General features: G+C 43.6%; 1 protein-coding gene across 1 annotated transcript in view; it reads right to left on the reverse strand.

Moving 5' to 3' along the window:
- The window catches only part of LOC115139562 (prolyl endopeptidase-like), a 55,023-nt gene that overhangs the window by 26,707 nt on the left and 4,385 nt on the right, over positions 1-23,931 (reverse strand). The window contains exons 5-8 of the mRNA XM_029677093.2: positions 20,772-20,981; positions 19,573-19,694; positions 19,190-19,295; positions 12,658-12,849 (exon numbers count right to left, since the gene is read on the reverse strand). Of these exons, the coding sequence (XP_029532953.1) occupies positions 12,658-12,849; positions 19,190-19,295; positions 19,573-19,694; positions 20,772-20,981 (630 nt within the window). The remainder of the gene's footprint in view (positions 1-12,657; positions 12,850-19,189; positions 19,296-19,572; positions 19,695-20,771; positions 20,982-23,931) is intronic.

The raw sequence follows: 23,931 nt of genomic DNA on the forward strand, positions 1-23,931 counted from the left end.
ACAAGTCCTCAACTGGCAGCTTCATTAAATAGTACCCGCAAAACACCAGTCTCAACGTCAACAGTGAAGAGGCGACTACGGGATGCTGGCCTTCTAGGCAGAGTTGCAAAGAAAAAGCCATATCTCAGACTGGCCAATAAAAATAAAAGATTTAAGATGGGCAAAAGAACAGACACTGGACAGAGGAAGATTGGAAAAAAGTGTTATGGACAAACAAATATAAATTTGAGGTGTTCAGATCACAAAGAAAAACATTTGTGAGACGCAGAAAAAATGAAAAGATGCTGGAGAAGTGCTTGACGCCATCTGTCAAGCATGGTGGAGGCAATGTGATGGTCTGGTGTGCTTTGGTGGTGGTAAAGTGGGAGATTTCAAATCAAATCGGTCACATACACATGGTTAATGCAGATGTTAATGCGAGTGTTACGACAGTGCAGTGATATCTAACAATTTCACAACCACTACCTTATACACACAAGTGTAAAGGAATGAATAAGAATATATACATATAAATATATGGATGATCGATGGCCGTGCGGTATAGGCAAGATGCAGTATATGGTATAGAGTACAGTATAAACATATGAGATGAGTAATGTAGTGTCTAGAAATTTGAGTCAGTATGTTGGCCGCAGCCACTCAATGTTAGTGATGGCTGTTTAACAGTCTGATGGCCTTGAGATAGAAGCTGTTTTCAGTCTCTCGGATGTGTACAGGGTATCTTGAAGAAGGAAGACTATCACTCCATTTTGCAACGCCATGCCATACTCTGTGGGCGTGCCTTAATTGGAGCCAATTTCTCCTAGAATAGGACAATGACCCAAAGCTCCAAACTATACAATAACTATTTAGGGAAGAATCGGTCAGCAATTATTCTGTTTATAATGGAATGGCTCGTATAGTCACCGGATCTCAACCCTATTGAGCTGTTGTGGGAGCAGCTTGACCGTATGGTGCGTAAGAAGTGTCCATCAAGCCAATCCAACTTGTGGGAAGTGCTTCAGGAAGCATGGGGTGAAATCTCTTCAGATTACTTCAACAAATTGACAACTAGAATGCCAAAGGTCTGCAAGGCTGTAATTGCTGAAAATGTAGGATTCTTTGACGAAAGCAAAGTTTGAAGGACACTATTATTATTTAAATTAAAAATCATTATTTATAACCTTGTCAACGTATTGACTATATTTCCTATTCATTTTGCAACTCATTTCATGTATGTTTTCATGGAAAACAGGGGCATTTCTAAGTGACCCCAAACTTTTTAACGGTAGTGTACATGAGATGAATGCCTTGAAATGAGTGATGAGAACTACGTAACACTGGAAAGAGAAACTAAAAAGCGGAAGGGTACCATCAAAGTTAACGAAGCTGACATTAATTAACTTAAGAGAGAGAACAAGTTGTTGAGCAGATCACTACTTGATATACAGACTAGATCAATGCACGGAAATCTGTTGCTTAATGGAAATAGAGGATGAAGGTGAAGAGAGAGAACAAGTTGTTGAGCAGATCCCTACTTGATATACAGACTAGATCAATGCACGGAAATCTGGTGCTTAATGGAAATAAAGAGGATGAAGGTGAAGATCCAGAGAGAATGGGGAAAGAATTCATGGTAAAAGCAGATCCCAGGCGGTACGGTTTACCAATTTAAACTCGAGGACAGCGATACGAGCGCCCAATCGTTGCCAAATATACATCCTTTTAGTGCTGTCCCCGACTAAATTAAATCTTGGTCAACCGAAAGTCATCTGTTCTTTCGACCAATTGATTGATGGAAATGTTTAAACATGTCTTTTTCCATATATAGACACACATTTTAATAAAATGAACTACATGCATTGAACTTGTCTGATGATTTAAGCTTCCTTTTTTGATGAAATACGACACATGTACCCCTTTTTCTCCCCAATTTTGTAATATCCAAATAGGTAGTTACAGTCTTGTCTGTACGGGAGTTGCAGTGATGGGACTCGGGAGAGGTGAAGTTTGAGAGCCACACGTCCTCCGAAACACGACCCTGCCAAGCCGCAGTGCTTCTTGACACACTGCCCGCTTAACCCAGAAGCACCAATGTGCTGGAGGAAACACCGCACTACTGGCTACCGAAGTCAGAGTGCATGCGCCCGGCACACCACAGGGAGTCGCTAGAGCGCGACGGGACAAAGACATCCTGGCCGCCCAAACCCTCCCCTAACCTTAACGACGCTGGGCCAATTGTGCTCCACGGCCGGCTGCAACACAGCCTGGGATCCAACCCGGGTCTGTAGTGACGCCTCAAGCACTGCGCATCACTTTAGGCCGCTGCGTGACTCAGGATGCCCCCTTTAGGTGCTTTTTGGCAAACTCCAAGCAGGCTGTAATTTTACTGCCTTTTACTGAGTGGCTTCCGTCTGGCCTCTCTACCATAAAAGCCTGATCGGTGAAATGTTGCAGAGATGGTTATTCTGTTCTCTCATTTCCACAGAGGAACTCTGGAGCTGTGTCAGAATGACCATCAGGTTCTTGGTCACCTCCCTGACCAAGGCCCTTCTCACCCGATTGCTCAGTTTGGCCGGGCGGACAGCTTTAGGAAGAGTCTTGGTGGTTCCAAGCGTCTTCCACTTAAGAGTGATGGAGGCCACAGTGTTCTTGGGGACCTTCAATGCTGCAGAAGTGCCGACACGATCCCGTTTCGGAGCTCTACGGACAATTCCTTCAACCTCATGGCTTGGTTTTTGCTCTGACATGCACTGTAAACTGTGGGACCTTATATAGACAAGTGTGTGACTTTCCAAAGCATGTCCAATCAATTGAATTTACCACAGATGGACTCGAATCAAGTAAAACCATCAAGGATGATTAATGGAAACGGGATGCACCGGAGCTCAGTCTCGAGTCTCAGAGCAAAGGGTCTGAATACTTATGTAAACAATAAATGTTTCTAAAAAACTGTTTCGCTTTGTCATTTTTTAAATTGAATTCATTTTAGAACAAGGCTGCAATGTAACAAAAATGTGGAAAAAGTCAAAGGTTCTGAATACTTTCCCGAATGCACTGTATAATAAACACAGAGACAGAGAAGATGCCCACTACAGGTTCACAATGGTCTATGTTGGTGCATAAAGCCGAGAGAGCTATGGGAGTGTTAAGAGTTATTGAGTCCAAACTGTTGCAGAAGACTCTTTATTTACCCCCGCCAGCTGTCCTGCTAGGCACCACAATGCCAAGTCTTCATATTTTCCTCAGAGATTAAGCTTTTCCCCTACATGAGAACCTCACTCAAGAACCCTTATCCAGGTATGTTGAGAATGTTGGAATAAATTTCACTTTTCTGTTTCTAATTTCCTTTGTTACTGTGTACACCTCTTTATGACAAGTGCCATTTTATCAAGGCTTTTGCATCCTGGAAAATTGTATATTTTTTTGTTGACCTAATATGACTTTCTCTTGGACACCTCCTGAATGACAGGTAACATCTCAATAAACCTGGGCATACCTGGAACTATCCCCTCTCGTTGTCGGAGAGTTCGAGTATGCATTCGGCATCATCGCATCATCTTCAAGGATGAAGGTTCTTGATGGATGCACACTTAGTTCTTATAATGCACTGTAACCAGTAGTTTTAAATCTTGTTAATAAAATTCAACCCGATTCTGGGACACCTCAGTGTGCAGTAATTTAGATTAGACCGAACTACACCACAAGCCTGTAAAGTCGTTGTCAGCAATTGATGTTCAAATATAATCCATTGAAACAACTTGTATTGAAATGTCAGTGCTTTTTCAGCACACAAATAAACCTTTATTCTTGCTTCTGAAAATATACCACAATACTAAAGTGTCTGCTGAGAACAGACATGTAAAACAAGTGTCTATGGAATAAAATGTGTCAAAGTGTAGTTACAAATATTTGTGTCTGCTATGAACAGACATGTAAACAACAAAAGGGTCAAATATAGTGTCAAGAGTGTAGATATAAATATTTAACAGCAATATAAATATTCCAGAACAATAGTAAAACAGACATGTAAATAACAAAAGTGCGTATGGAATAAAAAGTAAAGTGTCTAGTGTGACTTGAGATATCTGAACAGAACAAGTTGTTAATTTCACTGTGGTCCCAGTCGTCGTGGTACATATTCGTCATGCGAACTCATGCAGCTGGTGATCAAATTCCTCCCAGAGTTTATCCACAGGTGCCAGGACCCTGTGGGGAGGATGAGAAGAGGGGGGAAATTAGGAGTGTCTGGAGAGTGTGCATGGTGAAGAGGAAAAAATTTACCACTGGGACAAGCTGGTGGCTTGGTGCATGATGTTGTCCAACAAGCTGGTGGCTTGGTGCATGATGTTGTCCAACAAGCTGGTGGCTTGGTGCATGATGTTGTCCAACAAGCTGGTGGCTTGGTGCATGATGTTGTCCAACAAGCTGGTGGCTTGGTGCATGATGTTGTCCAGATCTTGATGTCCAGACGGAGTCTGCAGCCCTTTTCTCCATTCTTCTCACACCCCTGCTACTACTGCTGCTGCTCTGTGGCGTCAGTGAGGAGCAAGCCAGTGGAGTAGTTCTCGGAGGTGGGCCCAGGATAGAGTTGCCCAAGTCCTGCATGGAGATTGTTCCTAATTCTGCACTGCAACTCAGTGCGGGAGATGGGCTGGGGGCCGGTCACCAGTTAGTACTGGGGACAGAGGTCGTGCTTGGGGCCGGTGAACAGGAAGTGCTGGGGTGCAGAGAACAAAACCAGGTGCAGTCTCCATTCACTGGTGTTTGTTCCTTGAAAATAAAAAAGAGTAGAGGGCTATTTAGTACACATTTCAAAACATTAATGAACATCAAATATCATTAAAACGAGACCACAATAGACTATATAATGTTGCAAACGTTTGAGCAGAGTTGAGTAGGCCTGGCCTAGCTACTCAACTCTGCTCAAACGTTTGCAACATTTTGACTAGCTGGACCTTGCTACCAAACATTGACTTTGGGAAGATTATGTTTTTCTTTCTATGACAAAATTGTTTAATCAAAATTTGAAAAGATCTTTAGTTTAGTTGGTTGGCTTGCTTCCCCTGCACGACTATTCTGCTAGGCTAGCCAGCCATTAGCCAGCCAAGTAGCTAGCACTAGCTGGCTCGCTATTGTTGGCAAAACATGGCTACCCTTTTCGTAAACTACAATAGAAAAATACAACATACCCCATCCTTTGGTGAAGATGACATGTTGCTTCACCTGCCGTAAAAGCCAGCAACATTCCTGGAGAAGCCTTTCCACCAGCATCTCCACTGCGGCCCTTGTTTATTTTCTTTGCCTTGAACTGGATGCAAACACTTTTTGTTTTTAAACAAGTGGTCGGGTCGGACTCCAGCGTCTCCGCAATCTCCCTCCATGATTTGGCATTTACATGGTAGTGTTTATAGAATGCATGGCTAGAATCGTATCAGTCAATCGATGCATGACGTTGTCATTCACCATGCTGAATCCACATGGAGTTTCGGGCTGAATCTACAAGAAGCACCCCTGCAGTTGACCAATCACAGACAGAGGCGTAGAGAAAAAAATGTGCACCCAAATAGCCGACAAAACCCGAACCATAATCCAAAACGTTAATAATATGCACAAACTGTACCGAACAGTTTCGGGTGGGAAGCATGCGGCTGGCTTAACAGTGACATGCTCGCATTACCTGATCTCTGCCATTTTTTAAAGATTCTTTACAGAAAAGATAGAAAATATTAGAACTCCGATTGACAGTAGCTGACACCATACCAGCATTTCTGGTCAGGAAGCACGTACGGCAACTCCATGTACGTGAGCCCTACTAGACTACTAAAAGAGGTTATGCCTACTGTTGGCCCCAACATTCTGTTTATTGTAAATAGCTTCCTGACCTCTGGCTCCTTTCCAGCCTATTTCAGCATGGCGCCGTATTGAAAGGCCACCGGTTTGCAAGCTCTGGCCCAACTTCGCTATTTTGTGAAAAATCTTGTTTATTTTTAGTCTACTTACACGTAATCTATCCTCTATTTCTTACAACCGACAAGAACTCTTGAACATCAGATCTTTAGTTACTTACCCCTATTCTGGCTTCTACATCACCTAATCTGCCCTGGGCTCTCTCTGTAATTCCAACCCAATTTTCAGGCTACCGAAGAGGAAACGCTGGCGTTACAGAGGCAAGAGAGGGGGGGGGGGTTTCTTGGTGAGATTAAGTTAAAGGGAAACCCTCCATTCTACTGGCACAAGTACTTGATAATAAAATGAATTTGCTACCAATGAGACTCTCGGAATTGCGATATTCTTTGCTTTTCAGAAACATGGCTCTCAGCTATTCAACTCGGATTCTCAATTCTCATTGGCCGCACTGGACAGTAGAGTCGGGGAAAATCGAGGGGGGAGGGAGGCGTTTGCCTCTTCATCAACTCCAACTAGTGTGGTAATTCCAACACGATGGAAGTGTCAACCCACTGTTCACCCGTCTTGGAATACCTTATGGTCAAATGCCGGCCCTTCTACCTCCCGAGGTAGTTTTCAGCTGTTATCGGGACTGCTGTAAACATTTCACCACAGGACAATAAAAAGAATAAGCTGGCGCTTAAACTGTGCAAGGCTACAAACTATCTGCAATTTTAAGTCGGCATCAATAAGTCACTTGATGCCCAACTTTCATCAACACGTCTCCAAACCACTAGGGGCGATTAAGTCCTAGACCACTGCTATTCTACCCACAAGCAAGCATACAAGACCCTCCCTCGTCCTCCATTCTGCAAATCAGATCATGACTCCGTACTTTTACTTCCTGTTTACAAGCAAAAGCTGAAACAGGAAGTACCTGCGATTCGCTCCGTTGAGAAATGGTCACCAGAATCAGAGAGTATGCTTCAGGACTGCTTTGCTAGTGCTGATTGGAATATGTTTAATGACTCCACCGATAACGTTGAAGAGTGAACCACCTCAGTCACCGGCTTCAATAGAAAATGCATCGGCTGAGCAAGGGTCATAACACTGCATTGCAGTGCTTGAGGCGAAACTACAGACCCGGGTTTGATCCCAGGTTGTGTCAAAGCCAGCCGTGCCCGGGAGGCCCATGAGGCGGTGCACAATTGTCGTACGAATTAGGGGAGGGTGTGGCCGGCCAGGAATTCCTTGTCCCATCGCACTCGGCTCGGGCGATTGTGGAGGCCAGGTCATCTGATGCAGCACTCGATCACTCTCCTTCTTGGTCAAATAGCCCTCAAACAGCCTGGAGGTGTGTTGGGTCATTGTCCTGTTGAAAAACAAATCTGTCCCACTAAGCCAAAACCAGATGGGATGGCGTATCGCTGTAGAATGCTGTGGTAGCCATGCTGGTTAAGTGTGCCTTGAATTCTCAATAAATCACAGACAGCGTCAACAGCAAAGCACCCCCACACAATCACAGCACCTCCTCCATGCTTCACAGTGGGAACCACACATGCGGAGAGCATCCATTCACCTACTCTACGTCTCACAAAGACATGGCAGTTGGAATGTAAAAATCTAATCTGGACTCAGACCAAAAGGACAGATTTACACCAGTCTAATGTTCATTGCTCATGTTTCTTGGCCCAAGCAAGTCTCTTCTTCTAGTAGTGATTTCTTTGCAGCAATTCGACCATGACGGCCTGATTCACCCAGTCTCCTCTGAACAGTTGATGTTGAGATGTGTCTGTTATTTGAACTCTGTGAAGCAATTATTTGGGCTGCCATTTCTGAGGCTGGTAACTAATGAACTTATCCTCTGCAGCACAGATAACTTTGGGACTTCCTTTCATGTGGCGGTCCTCTTCCTTTCCAGTTTCATCATCATCATCATCATCATCGCGCTTGATGGTTTTTGCGACTGCACTTGAAGAATCTTTCAAAGTTCTTGACATTCTGTATTGACTGACCTTCATGTCTTAAAGTAATGGACTGTCATTTCTCTTTTGCTTACTTGAGCAGTTCTTGCCATAATATGGACTTGATATTTCATCAAATAGGGCTATATTCTATATACCCCACCTACTTTGTCACAACACGTTTTTGGTTCCTACATGATTCCATGTGTTATTTAATAGTTCTGATGTCTTCACTATTATTCTATAATGTAGAAAATAGCAAAAATAAAGAAAAACCCTGGAATGAGTAGGTGTGTCCAAACTTGAATGGTATAGGGTGTGTGTGATATATATAGCACACAGAGCTATCACAGAAAACACTGATGCTACAGCCAAAGACAGCAATAAGTACACGAAGGCCCGCTATGACCTCCGCAGACAATACAGGAATAAGGTGGAATCAGATCACACAGGCTCCGACACGTGGTATGGGCTACAGTCTATTACAGAGTACAAAGGAAAACCCAACCGTGATCTGCCCAACGACGCCTCCCTACCAGACAAATTCAATGCATTTTATGCACGCTTTGACAACAACATCGAGCCGGGTGTGAGGGCCGTCGCTGACCCAGAGGACTGGGTGTTTTAAGATGACCACAATCAATCTCAATTGCTCTCCACACTGCCCTCACCCACCCAGATAAGAGAAATACCTATGTGAGAATGCTGTTCATTGACTACAGCTCAGCGTTCAACACCATTATCCCCTCCAAGGTTAGGACTCTGGGTCTGAACACCTCTCTATGCAACTGGACTTTGACGGGCTGACCCCAGGTGGTGAGGGTAGGCAACATCCCTGTGTTAACCTGGGTCAGCGTGGTGGAGGTGGTGTATTTAGTCCCCTCCTGTACTCCCTGTTCACCCACGACTGTGTGACCAAGCACGACTCCAACACCATTATCAAGGTCGTTGACGTCACGATGGTGGTTGCCCTGATCACCGGTGACAATGAGTCAGCCTACAGGGAGGTCAATGACCTGACAGTGTGGTGCAGGAGCAAAAACTTCTCCCTCAACACCAGGAAGACAATATATTTCATCCTCCGAATTTTGGTAATGATGAGAGATGGAATGTGGAAGATTAATGTCTACTTTGTCATGTCATTAAACGAAGATGTTATAACAAAAACATTGTAACTTGAAGAGTTTTCATACGGTCTATATCATGTTTACATCTTTTCCACACAGCGTGAAGTATCCAGGATAAAGAGAATATTTTTGTGACGATAAAATTGTGATTTTAGCTCTCCAAACGAGATCATAGTAAATTCTGATACCTTGCCTCGAAACTAGCTACGCCCCCAGGGAACCCACAGGTGTCAGCAAGATGGAAACGCCCCCTTTTTACTCGAGGGTATAAAGCATTTGAGTTAATAATTAATATATCTGACTAGGATGACCACGAGCTGCAGCCGAGGTCTACGATTAGTCACGACCCTGAAAACGCAACATGAGATTGAAGACAAATGAACCTATTAACAATCAATGCTACCGTTGAGTACTGTATCTAAGATGAGGAATTCAAGCAGGACTATCTGGTTACTCTCTTCAAGTCATCGTTTGTCTACACTGCTTTCATCCCCATTCCCCATGGGAACATCTATTCCGCTGATTAGCTGTCCTCAGAAGACCACTCTTCCAGAATGAATACAAGGAAAAAGACAACTAAGAGAAAGGACATTGTGACATCTTGTGGACAATCAGATACTTACACCCGAGAACGAAGGAGACAGTCAGCCAAAGAACAAGGCCTCTGTCAAACCTTTCTCACTAAGCCCACGAAGGCCTGGGCCCAACAAAGATACCCAGGAAGACCTTCAACACGTAAATACATGCATTACACTTCTTACCCATAAGAGCGGCAGTTCAGGGCAAGGTATTAGGGCTATTATAAGTATAGTTCCCAAATGTATCCAAGTGTTGCTTTTCTCTCTTGCCCTCTCCCTCGCTCTCTAAATCTCCATCTTGTGTAACAGGTCGTGTTGGTCCGCTAGGGACCTGTTATCATTGTATACACACACACACACCACATTCATTTATCTTGTTAGTAAATAAATAATCAAATAAATGTGTGTGGTATGGAATGATTAGTGAGACCCAGATTTGTGCAGAGTCTACGATGTTCAGAATGAGACTGATATGAGGAAATTATTACATTTATGACTAGTATATCTATATTCTTGAGTTAATTCGGGAAATGGTGACTCATTAAACAAACTCCTCCAGTGGTGCCCCAAATTCCGAATGAGTTCAATGTTACATGATTAATTAAATTGAGTAATAATTAAACAGAGTAGGTAATTCAATTGATGAATAGCAGTGATCACATTAATGATAGTCACGTCAGCTCTATTGTAGTTATTTTGGATCTCAGTGACGCGTTTGATACTATTGATCATAACATCTTTGTTGACCGGCTGGGTAGGAATCTCTCACGCTGCCCACCAGTGGTTCAGGTCATATCTATGTGGTAGATGTTTCTCAGTGAGCATGGGTGGTTCAGTATTGTCCCCAACACCTATTCACTACGGTGTCCCTCAGGTGTCAATTCTGGGCCCCATCCATTTTTCTCAGTACATGCTTCCATTTATCATTTGCAATCATTACATTTAGTTATGATTGACACACAGCTGTATTTACCAATCAGACTCAATGACCAAGCTAGCATAGCTACCCTTAAGTGTCTTGCTGACGTCAAATGTTGTATGTCTTACCATTTTCTCAAGCTCAATGACATTTGTCCCACACCTCATTAGTCAACCAATGTAAAGCCTGCGGCCAGAAACATTGGTGTCTTCTTTGAACCTGACCTAAACCTTGAGATGCATGTAAAGAAGTTTGTCCAGTCCTGCTTTTATCATCTAAGAGACAGCTAAAGTCAAGTATTTATTTTAGTATTCAGACCCCTTGACTTTTTCAACATTGTTAAATTAAAGCTTTATTCTACATTGGATTAAATCCCCCCCCCCCCCCCCAAATAAAAAAAATTGATATTTACAAAAGTATTCAGACCCTTTACTTTGTTGAAGCACCTTTGGCAGCGATTAGAGTCTTCTTGGTCATGACGCTACAAGATTGGCACATCTGTATTCGGGGAGTTTCTCCCATTCTTCTTCTCAGATCCTCTCAAGCGCTGTCAGGTTGTATGGGGATAGTTGCTACACAGTTATTTTCAGGTCTTTCCAGAGGTGTTCGCTTGAGTTCAAGTCCAGGCTCTGGCTGGGCCACTCAAGGACATTCAGGCATATCCCGAAGGCACTCCTGCGTTGTCTTAGCTGTGTAGTTCTGGGTCAATGTCCTGTTGGAAGGTGAACCTTCGCCCAAGTCGGAGGTCCTGAGCACTCTGTAGCAGGTTTTCATCAAGGACCTCTTTACTTTGCTCCGTTAACAACTCCCTTGACCCTGACTGGTCTCCCAGTCCCTGCAGTTGAAAAACATCCCCACAGCATTATGCTGCCACCACCATGCTTCACTGTAGGGATGGTGCCAAGTTCTTTTTTGGGGTAATAATGACAATTACAACAATACTGAATGAACACTTATTTTAACTTAATATAATTTAGCCTCAATATAATTTATCCTCAATTTAACCTCAAGTAAATAATGAAACATGTTCAATTTGGTTTAAATAATGCAAAAACAAAGTGTTGGAGAAGAACGTAAAAGTGCAATATGTGCTATGTAAGAAAGCTAACGTTTCAGTTCCTTGCTCAGAACATATGAAAGCTGGTGGTTCCTTTTAACATGAGTCTTCAATATTCCCAGGTAAGAAGTTTTAGGTTGTAGTTATTATAGGAATTAGAGGACTATTTCCCTCTATACCATTTGTATTTCATTAACCTTTGACTATTGGATGTTCTTAGGCACTTTAGTATTGCCAGTGTAACAGTATAGCTTCCGTCCCTCTAGTTAGCGCGCGCTAACTAGCTAGCCATTTCACTTCGGTTACACCATCCTAATCTCGGGAGTTGATAGGCTTGAAGTCATAAACAGCGCAATGCTTGACGCACAACGAAGAGCTGCTGGCAAAACGCACTAAAGTGCTGTTTGAATGAATGTTTACGCGCCTGCTTCTGCCTACCACCGCTCAGTCAGATACTTAAGATACTTGTATGCTCAGTAAGATTATATGCAACGCAGGACACGCTAGATAATATCTAGTAATATCATCAACCATGTGTAGTTAACAAAAGGGAAGCCTTTAAAAAAAAAACGTTTATTTTTTTTAAATCGGTGCCCAAAAATACCGATTTCCGATTGTTATGAAAACTTGAAATCGGCCCTAATTAAATCGGCCATTCCGATTAATCGGTCGACCTCTGAGATAGTTGTTCTTCTGGAAGGTTCTCCCATCCCCACATTGGAACTCTAGAGCTCTGTCAGAGTGACCATCGGGTTCTTGGTCACCTCCCTGACCAAGTCCCTTCTCCCCCGATTGCTCAGTTTGGCCGGGCAGCCAGCTCTATGAAGAGTCTTGGTGTTTCCAAACTTCTTCCTTTTAATAATTATGGAGGCCACTGTGACCTTGGGGACCTTCAATGCTGCAGAAATGTTTTGGTACCCTTCACCAGATCTGTGCCTCAACACAATCCTGTCTCGGAGCTCTACGGACAATTCCTTCGACCTAATCAAAACATCTTCATTAGGCTGCCTTTTAAAGATCACTTGTTGGTAGTAGCAAGCAGTGAATGGAAATTATTTTTTCCTCTTTAGTATATATTTTTGTCTAGCTTCTGTATAAAGTATATTATTTGCGTAAAACTGTCTTTTCATTGTCTGTGACCTACCAATGACGTCCTTGTCGTGCTGAGGGATAAGCTCCTTCCAGTTGGCCTGGGCAGGCTGGGCAAAGTTTATGTTGATGAGGCGGTAGCGCGGGGCCTCTAGGTTGGTCTTGAAAGTGAACACTGTGCCCTCATTGGTCACATACTCGTACTCCGCATCAAAGTTGTCTATCAGCTTCACCCACGGCAACAGGCCTGGAGAAGAAAGAGATACAAGGGGAAACGATGAGTGATCTAATGCGATGCACACAGAGGGCCAATCAAAAGATCTGCTTATGGATGGATTTTGCCCATTTAACCAGGTTTTCCCATTGATCTCAAATGAAGAAGAAAAAAATCTAGGGAGATTTGGCATGATTTATAGCCAAGATGGCAAAACAAATAATGTCATGATTAGGGCCAGGCCTTTATTTTTTTTAGCATGTCGACCATCACACACCATGTGTGAATGAATTGTCACGTGTGCATACCATGATGCAGGCCCGGGACCCTCCAGTCTTCGGGGGGCCTGATTGGTGTCACACTTTTGCCCCAGCTAACACACCTGACTCCAATACTCAACTAAACATATTCAGTTAAAAATGCAATTGCTTTAAAATCAGGTGCGTTTGCTAGGGATGGGGGAAAAGTGACACCAAATCAAATCAGGCCCCGGAGGAATGGAATTGTCCAGGCCTGAATCTAACGTAATTAACCAATTAGTCCAAAATAAATTCCCAACCATGTAGATTGACTTCAAATTAAAATGTTTGCTGACAATTATTCACATCAGCAGCCTATGCTTTAGCCTAATGCTCTTCTTTTTTTTTTTTACTAGAAAATTATCATGATCCATTGGGTAATTTGTCACTTTCAATGACAAAGTAATGTTTTGTATTAAAATAAACACAGTATGTCAGATTGCATTTTACACCCCCTCCACCCGTCGCCTCAAGATGAATGTTTTGGTTCATAGTACTAGCTGCACCACTGAAGTTTAAAATGAAAAGGACATTTTAAAATGTATTTTGTTGTACTGTTAGATTTGTATCGCTGTTTCAAGTCCAATGGAGTTGTTACATACAGTATAATTTGAGCTGCGTGAACCACGAGCAAATTATTTGGATAATTTCATGTTCCCTGTAAAAACCCTGATTAGCATGGGCATGTCTGATTAGGCTTCGCTGTATAGCAGACCGACGCTGTCATCAACCTACCAAAGGTTGCACCTTAGCAGAAACCTGCATGTCTGGTAGCTTGCCAGCGGTCAATGGGGACCTCGTAAGCAGTTTACAAGCATTTAACAATTTTTGCCATCTATTTTCCAAACTTCAAATAAGTTAAATCACGTTGTTAAAATGTTTTAATTCAGTTCCAAAAGCAACAGTCCTGGCTGAGCCCCACAGGCTACGCACACCATGGCCGCTTCATGGTTACAATTTAGCCAAGCTGTGTCGGTATGCAGCAAATGAGAAAGCACATGATATAAAACAGATCTGCTTGCGGGCCCGGCTCCACGAGGGGGAAAAAAAAGGAGCTTAGCCAAATGTGAGCCAACTAAGTTTTAGTTTTATGTCCCAATATAAAAATAGCAAAAAAGTTCAAATGATTGAGTGACTGGGCAGGGGTGCAACCATGGGTGGGCCTGGGAGAGAATAGGTCCACCCACTTGGGAGCAAGGCCCACCCACCACGGAGCCAGGCCCCGCCAATCAGAATAAATGTTTCACTACAAAAGGGCTTTATTACAGACAGAAATACTCCCCAGTTTCATCTAATGTCCAGGTGGCTGGTCTTACACAATCCCGCAGGTAAAGAAGCCAGATGTGAAGTTCCTGGGCTGGCGTGGTTACACGAGGTCGGAGGTTGTGAGGCCGGTTGGACGTATCGCCAAATTCTCTAAAACGATGTTGGAGGCAGCTTATTGTAGAGAAATTAACATTCAATTCTTTGGTAACAGCTTGGGTGGACATTCCTGCAGTGAGCATTCCAATTGCACACTCCCTCAAAACTTGACACATCTGTGTCATTGCACTGTCCTATCCCATCTGGACAAGAGCAATACCTATGTAAGAATGCTGTTCATTGACTATAGCTCAGCATTCAACACCATAGTACCCTCCAAGCTCATCATTAAGCTCGAGGCCCTGGGTATTAGGTCCTGGACTTCCTAACGGGCCACCCCCAGGTGGTGAAGATAGGAAACAACCTCTCCACTTCGCTGATCCTCAACACTGGGGCCCCACAAGGGGGCATGCTCAGCCCCATCCTGTACTTCCTGTTCACCCATGACTGCATGGCCATGCACGCCTACAACTCAGACGACACAAAAGGAGTAGGCTTGACTACCAACAACGAGACAGCCTGCAGGGAGGAGGGGAGGGCTCTGGGAGTGTGGTGTCAGGAAAGTAACCTCACTCATCAACAAAACTAAGATGATGATTGTGGACTTCAGGAAACAGCAAATGGAGCACCCCCTATCCACAGACAGGACAGCAGTGGAGAAGGTGGAAAGTTAAGTTCCTCTGCGTACACATCACTGACAAACTGAAATGGTCCACCCACACAGACAGTGTGGTGACGGCACAACCGCTCCTCTTCAATCTCAGGAACATGAAGAAATTTGGCTCGTCACCCAAAACCCTCACACACTTTTACAGATACACAATTGAGAGCATCCTGTCGGGCTGTATCACTGCCTAGTACGGCAACTACACCGCCCACAACCACAAGGCTCACAAGAGGGTGGTGCAGTCTGCACAACGCATCACCGGGGGCAAACTACCCACTCTCCAGGACACCTACAGTACCCGATGTCACAGGAAGGCCACTGCCTGTTCACCCCGCCATCATCCAGAAGGTGAGGTCAGTACAGGTGCATCAAAGCTGGGACAGAGACAGAAGCTGTTTTTCAATCTCAAGGCCATCAGACTATTAAACAGCCATCACTAACACAGAGGCTGCTAATTAGAGATGTATACAAAGCTCTCCCGCGCCCTCCATTTGGCAAATCTGACCAATTCTATCCTCCCGATTCCTGCTACAGACAAACAAACAAAAACTAAAGCAGGAAGTACCAGCGACTCGCTCAATATGGAAGTGATCAGATGATGCGGAATCTAAGCTACAGGAGTGTTTTGCTAGCACAGACTGGAGTATGTTCCAGGATTCATCCAATTGCATTAAGGAGTATATCACCTCAGTCGCCGGCTTCATCAATAGGCAGATCAAAGACGTTGTCCCCACAGTGATCGTACATACATATCCCAACCAGAAGCCGTGGATTACAGGCAACATCCGCACCGAGCTAAAGGCTAGACCTGCTGCTGTCAAGGAGCGGGACACTAATCCGGACGCTTTTAAGAAAACCCACTATGCCCTCAGACAAACCATCAAACAGGCAAAACATCAATCCTACTAAACCGGCTCTGACGCTCATCAGAAGTGGCTGGGCTTGCAAAATATTACAAAGGGAAGCACAGTCGTGAGCTGCCCAGTGCCATAAGCCTATCAGACGAGCTAAATGCCTTTTATGCTAGCTTCGAGGTAAACACTGAATCATGCATGAGAGCCCTAGCTGTTCTGGATGACTGCGTGATCAAGCTCTTCATAGCTGATGTGAGCAAGACCTTTAAAACAGGACAACATTCGCAGGGCCAATCTCACTCCACACTGCTCTTTCCCACCTGGACAAAAGCAACACCTATGTAAGTGTGCGGTTCATTGACTACAGCTCAGTGTTCAACACCATAGTGCCCACAAAGCTCATCACTAAGCTAAGGATCCTAGGACTAAACACTTGCCTGTGACGGGCCGCCCCCAGGTGGTAAGGGTAGGCAAGAACACATCTGCCACGTTGATCCTCAACACTAGAGACCCTCAGTGGTGCGTGCTTAGTTCTCTCCTGTTCTCCCTATTCACCCACGACTGCGTGGCCAAGCACAACTCCAACACCATCATTATATTTACTAACTACACAACAGACCTGATCACCGACAACAATGAGACAGCCTATAGGGAGGTGGTCAGAGACCTGGTGTCAGGACAACAACCTCTCGCTCAACGTGAGTAAGACGAAGGAGCTGATGGTGTACTACAGGAAAAGGAGAGCCGAATACACTCCCATTCACATCAACGTGGAAGCAGTGGAGCCGGTCGAGAGTTAAGTTCCTTGGTGTCCACATCACCAACAACTATAATGGTCCAAACTAAAGGTCGACCGATTATGATTTTTTCAACACCGATACAGATTATTGGAGGACCAAAAAAGCCGATACCGATTAAATGGGCCATTTTTTTGTTTGTAATAATGACAATTACAACAATACTGAATTAACACTTATTTTAACTTAATATAAAACATCAATAAAATCAATTTAGCCTCAAATAAATAATGAAACATGTTCAATTTGGTTTAAATAATGCAAAAACAAAGTGTTGGAGAAGTAATATGTGCCATGTAAAAATGTGTGCCATGTAAAATATGTGCCATGTAAAAAAGCTAACGTTTAAGTTCCTTGCTCAGAACATGAGAACATATGAAAGTTGGTGGTTCCTTTTAACATGAGACTTCAATATTCGAAGGTAAGAGGTTTTAGGTTGTAGTTAATATAGTATTTATAGGACTCTCTCTCTCTATACCATTTGTATTTCATATACCTTTGACTATTGGATGTTCTTATAGGCACTATAGTATTGCCAGTGTAACAGTATAGCTTCCGTCCCCCTCCTCGCCCCTACCTGGGCTCGAACCAGGAACACGTCAACAGCCACACTCGAAGCATTGTTACCCATCGCTCCACAAAAGCCACGGCCCTTGCAGCGCAAGGGGAATAACTACTACAAATCTAAAAGCGAGTGACGTTTGAAACAGTATTAGCGCACACCCAGCTAAACTAGCTAGCCATTTCACATGGGTTACACCAGCCATTAGGCTGAAAGGCTTGAAGTCATAAACAGCGCTGTGCTTGCGAAGAGCTGCTGGCAAAACGCACGAAAGTGCTGTTTGAATGAATGATTACGGGCCTGCTGCTGCTCAGTCAGACTACTCTATCAAATCAGACTTAATTATAACACACAGAAATACGAGCCTTTGGTCATTAATATGATCGAATCCGGAAACTATATCATTTTTAAAACAAAACGTTTATTATTTCAGTGAAATACGGAACCGTTCGGTATTTTATCTAACGGGTGGCATCCCTAAGTCTAAATATTCTTGTTACATTGCACAACCGTCAATGTATGTCATAATTACATAAAATTCTGGCAAATTAGTTCGCAATGAGCCAGGCAGCCCAAACTGTTGCATATACCCTGACTATGTGCAATGAACTCAAAAGAAATTACAATTTCACCTGGTTAATATTGCCTGCTAAACTGGATTAGTAGTTATAACTAGTGATTATGATTTATTGTTTTTTATAAGTTTAATGCTAGCTAGCAATTTACCTTGGCTTCTACTGCATTTGCGTAACAGGCAGCCTACTCATGGAGTGCAATGGTTAGAGCGTTGGACTAGTTAACTGTGCAGTTACAAGATTGGAACCCCTGAGCTGACAAGGTGAAAATCTGTCGTTCTGCCCCTGAACAAGGCAGTTAACCCACAGTTCCTAGGCAGTCATTGAAAATAAGAATGTGTTCTTAACTGACTTGCCTAGTCAAATAAAAAGGTATAAAAAATAAATAATAGGAAATCGGCGCCCAAAAATACTGATTTCCGATTGTTATGAAAAATTGAAAATCGGCCCTAATTAATCGGCCATTCTGATTAATCGGTCAACCTCTAGTCCAAACACACCCAGACAGTTGTGAAGAGGGCACGAAAACTAATTTTCCCCCTCAGGAGACTGAAAAGATTTGGCGTGTGTCCTCAGATCCTAAAAAAGTTCTACAGCTGCACCAGAGAGCATCCTGACCGGTCGCATCACCGCCTGGTATGGTGACACTGCTCGGCATCTGACTACAAGGTGCTACAGAGGGTAGTGCGTACGGCCAAGTACATCACTGGGGCCAACCTTCCTGCCATCCAGGACCTATATACCAGGCGGTGTCAGAGGAAGGCCCTAAAAATTGTCAGACTCCAGAGGCCCTAGTCATAGACGGTTCTCTCTGCTACCGCATGGAAAGCAGTACCAGAGCACAAAGTCTAGGTTCAAAAGGCTCCTTAACAGCTTCTACCCTGAAACCATTAGACTGATAAACAATTAATCAAATTGCTACCCAGACTATTTGCATTGACCCGTTTTTTTACGCTGCTGCTACTCGGCGTTTATTATCGATGCATAGTCCCTTCACCCCTACCTACATGTACAAATGACCTCAACTAACCTGCACCCCCGCACGACTGTACCAGTACCCCATGTATATAGCCTCGTTGTTATTGTATTGTTACTTTTTTTTTTTTTAAATGTACTTTAGTTTTATTTAGTAAACATTTTCATAACTATTTCTTGAACCGCATTGTTGGTTAAGGAAGCTACAGAAAGCTTCAGCGGAACCATCGTTTTGGGCGAGGGTACTTGTGATTATTAATTTATTATGAAGGCAAGGGGTACCTGTGATGCCCTGAGGAGTGGTTTGGAGGTCGCAGTACCACAGCCGGTTGACCGGGTCACAGCCCTCCCTGATGGACAGCAGCACATAGCGTCCGTCATCGGACACCTGGAGAGAGCGACACTGGTCAGTCAAGCACTCTGACCACAAAACTCTTCCGCTAACCCAAATAAAATACCAGAGAAATTGCTAACAGCAAAATTGTGTGTAGAGGGGAACATGATTGGCATAGATGTGAAATTAACAGAAAATATTACTTACATTAAAGATAACGACATTACTCAAATAATGTAATTTCTGCTTCAGTGCCTATTAAAGCTTAGAACCAAGTCAAGCACCCACCTGTCTGTTGAGGAGCGTTTAAGGAATAGTGACTCCATCCTACCTCGACACCGCTCATCCACTTGGGGTGGTCAGAGAACTCAGCACATAGGCAGTCCTGGGACTGGGGGGTCCCCAGCACGTGAAAGTAGAGCTTCTGGTGCAGGTTGGTAGACGTCTCCGTGCCTAGAGGAGAGAGAGACGTTAATGTACCATGTCTGCCCCATTGTGGCAATGGGAGATCCCTAACATATTATAAACACGCACCGATTTTACTGAGTTACAGTTCTTGTAAGGAAATCAGTCAATTGAAAATAATTCATTAGGCCCTAATCACGACTGGGAATACAGATATGCATCTGTTGTTCACAGATTGAGGCTTGGATCAGAAAACCAGTCAGTCTATAGTGTGACCATTTACTTCATGCAGCGTGACATCTCCTTCCCATAGAGTTGATCAGGCTGTTGATTGTGGCCCACTCTTCAATTGCTGTGCAAAGTTGCTGGATATTGGCGGGAACTGGAACACGCTGTCGTACACGTCAATCCAGAGAATCCCAAACATGCTCAATGGGTCACATCTGGTGATTATGCAGCCAAAGGAAGAAATGTGACATTTTCAGCTTCCAGGAGTTGTGTACAGATCCTTGCGACATGGGGCAGTGCATTATCATGCTGAAACATGAGGTGATGACTGCGAATGAATGGTAAGACAATGAGCCTTAGGACTTCGTTGCGTATCTCGGTGCATTCAAATTGTCATCACTAAAATGCAATTGTGTTCATTGTCTGTACAACGTTGACATCAGCAAATCGCGCGCCCACACGAGGCCATACAAGTGGTCTGCGATTGTAAGGCCAGTTGGATGTACTGCCAAACAAAAAAATGGAGGCGGCTTATGGTAGAGAAATGAACATTCAAGTCTCTGGCAACAGCTTGGGTGGACATTACTGCAGTCAGCATACCAATTGCATGCTCCCACATTTTTGTGGCATTTTATTGTCCCAACACAAGGTACACCTGTGCAATGATCATGCTGTTTAAATCAGCTTCTCAGGTGGATGGATTACCTTGGCAAAGGATACATGCTCACTAACTGGGATGTAAACTAATTTGTGTATAAAAATTTGAGAGAAATTAACTTTGTGCATTTTGAACATTTCTGCGATCTTTAATTTCAAGTCAAGATACATGGGACCCACACTTTACATGTTGCGTTTATATTTTTGTTCAGTGTGCGTCTACGTAGCCAGGATGCTCACCGTCGCTCTTGCCCTCCTGCATGGGGTAAGAGTTGTAGAAGAGGCCCTTGCCGTCGTGGGTCCAGGACATGCAGCTGAACTTAACCCTCTCTAGTTTGTCCTTGAGGGCGACAGCCCCCTCCACCTGCAGGAAGTGCATCTCCACCCAGTCCGAGCCGCTGGCGCTGGTACCATACGCCAGGTATTCGCCATCCTCCGAGAACGCATAGCCTGAGGATTGACAGAACCTGATTTAAAGCCTTTATTTAACCAAGTAAAACTTTTATAGTGAAGACATAACAGGAGACACTGGAGAGCAGGGTCACAATAAGTTAACCTATGCCAGGATTCCACGACTTATGGTCCACAGACTAAATTTGGTCGATAGGTGAAGTTCTCTCGCCATACAGTACCAGTCAGAAGTTTGGACACACCTACTCATTACAGGGTTTCTTTACTTCTACAATGTAGAATAGTGAAGATATCAACACTATGAAACATATGGAATCATGTAGTAAACAAAAAAAGTGTTAAATCAAAGTATTTGTATCTTCTTTTTCTTTTCTTTTTTTAATCTTCAAAGTAGCCACCCTTTGCCTTGATGTCAGCTTTGCAGACTTGGCACTCACTCAAACAGCTTCATGAGGTAGTCACCTGGAACTAATTTCAATTAAGAGTGTGCCTTGTTAAAATTACATTTGTGGAATTTCTTTCCTTAATGTGTTTGAGGCAAATCAGTTGTGTTGTGACAAGGTAGGGTAGTATACAGAAGATAGCCCTATTTGGTAAAAGACCAAGTGCAAATGTAGGCAAGAACAGCTCAAATAAGCAAAGAGAAATGACAGTCAAGCATTACTTTAAGACATTCAAGGTCAGTCAATCTGGAAAATTAAGAACTTTGAAAGTTTCTTCAAGTGCAGTCGCAAAAACCATCAAGCGCTATGAAAAACTGGCTCTCATGAGGACTGCCACAGGAAAGGAAGACACGGAGTTACCTCTCATTAGAGTTGCCAGCCTCAGAAATCAAAGCCCAAATAATTGCTTCACAGAGTTCAATTAACAGACACAACATCAACTGTTCAGAGGAGACTGCATGAATCAGGCCTTCATGGTTGAATTGCTGCAAAGAAACCACTACTAAAGGACACTAATAAGAAGAAGAGAGTTGCCTGGGCCAAGAAACACGAGCAATGGATATTAGACTGGTGGAAATCTGTCCTTTGTTCTGATGAGTCCAAATTTGATTTTAGGTTCCAACCGCCATGTCTTTCTGAGACACAGTAGGTGAACGGATGATCTCTGCATGTGTGGTTCCACCGTGAAGCATGGCGGTGGTGGTGTGATGGCGTGTGGGTGATTTGCTGGTGGAACTGTCAGTGATTGATTTAGAATTCAAGGCACACTTAACCAGCATTGCTACCACAGCATTCTGCATCGATACGTCATCCCATCTGGCTTGCGCTTATCATTTGTTTTACAACAGGACAATGACCACACACACCTCCAGGCTGTGTAAGGGCTATTTGACCAAGGAGAGTGATGAAGTGCTGCATCAGATGACCTGGCCTCCACAATCACCCAAACTCAACCCAATTGAGATGGTTTGGGATGAGTTGGACCGCAGAGTGAAGGAACCGCAGAGTAAAGGAAAAGCATTCCAGGTGAAGCTGGTTGAGAAAATGCCAAGAGTGTGCTAAGCTGTCATCAAGGCAAAGGGTGGCTAATTTGAAGAAACTTAAACAAATAAATATTTTACATTTAACAGTTTTTTTGGTTACTACATGATTCCATGTGTTATTTCATAGTTGATGTCTTAACTGTTATTCTACAATGTTAAAAATGGTTTAAAAAAAATTACAAAATGGAATGAGTAGGTGTCCAAACCTTTGACTGGTACTATAAAAAACACACACGCGGAAAGTATTTAGACCCTTGGCTTTTTCCACATTTTGTTACATTATAGCCTTATTCTAAAATTACATGTTTTTCTCGTCACACTAGACACAATACCCCATAATGACAAAGTGAACAGGTTTAGATATTATTGCAAATTTATTAAATTTAAAAAACAGAAATAACTTATTTACATAAGTATTCATACCCTTTGGTATGAGTATCAAATTTGAGCTGAGGTGAGCTCAAATATCGATGTTTTGTTCCCCGAGCCACTTAGTTATCACTTTTGCCTTATGGCAAGGTGCTCCATCATGCTGGAAAAAGCTTTGTTCGTCACCAAACTGTTCCTGGATGGTTGGGAGAAGTTGCTCTCGGAGGATGTGTTGGTACCATTCTTTATTCATGGCTGTGTTCTTAGGCAAAAGTGAGTGAGCCCACTCCCTTGGCTGAGAAGCAACCCCACACATGAACGGTCTCAGGATGCTTTACTGTTGGCATGACACAGGACTGATGGTAGAGCTCACCTCGTCTTCTCCGGACAAGCTTTTTTCCGGATGCCCCAAACAATTGAGAAAATGACTTTACCCCAGTACTCAGCAGTCCAATCCCTGTACCTTTTGCAAAATATCAGTCTGTCCATTATGTTTATCCTGCAGAGAAGTGGCTTCTTTGCTGCCCTTCATGACACCCGGCCATCCTCCAAAAATGTTCACCTCACTGTGCGTGCAGATGCACTCACACCTGCCTGCTGCCATTCCTGAGCAAGCTCTGTTCAGGTGGAGCCCAATCCAGCAGCTGAATCAACTTCAGGAGACTGTCCTGGCGCTTTCTGGACTTTCTTGGGCGCACTGAAGCCTTCGTCACAACAATTGAACTGCTCTCCTTGAAGTTCTTGATGATCCGATAAATGGTTGATTTAGGTGCAATCTTACTGGCAGCAATATCCTTGCCGGTGAAGCCCTTTCTGTGCAAAGCAATGATGACGGCACGTGTTTCCTTGCAGGTAACCATGTTTGACAGAGGAAGAACAGTGATTCCAAGCACCACCCTCCTTTTGAAGCTTCCAGTCTGTTATTCGAACTCAATCAGCATGAGAGTGATCTCCAGTCTTGTCCTCATCAACACTCACACCTGTGTTAACGAGAGAATCACTGACATAATGTCAGCTGGTCCTTTTGTGGCAGGGCTGAAATGCAGTGGAATTTTTGGGGGAAATTCAGTTCATTTGCATGACAAAGAGGGACTTTGCAATTAATTTGATCACTCTTCATAACATTCTGGAGTA

Source organism: Oncorhynchus nerka, linkage group LG13 (genome assembly GCF_034236695.1).
Source record: "Oncorhynchus nerka isolate Pitt River linkage group LG13, Oner_Uvic_2.0, whole genome shotgun sequence".
In the NCBI taxonomy this organism is placed as follows: domain Eukaryota; kingdom Metazoa; phylum Chordata; class Actinopteri; order Salmoniformes; family Salmonidae; genus Oncorhynchus; species Oncorhynchus nerka.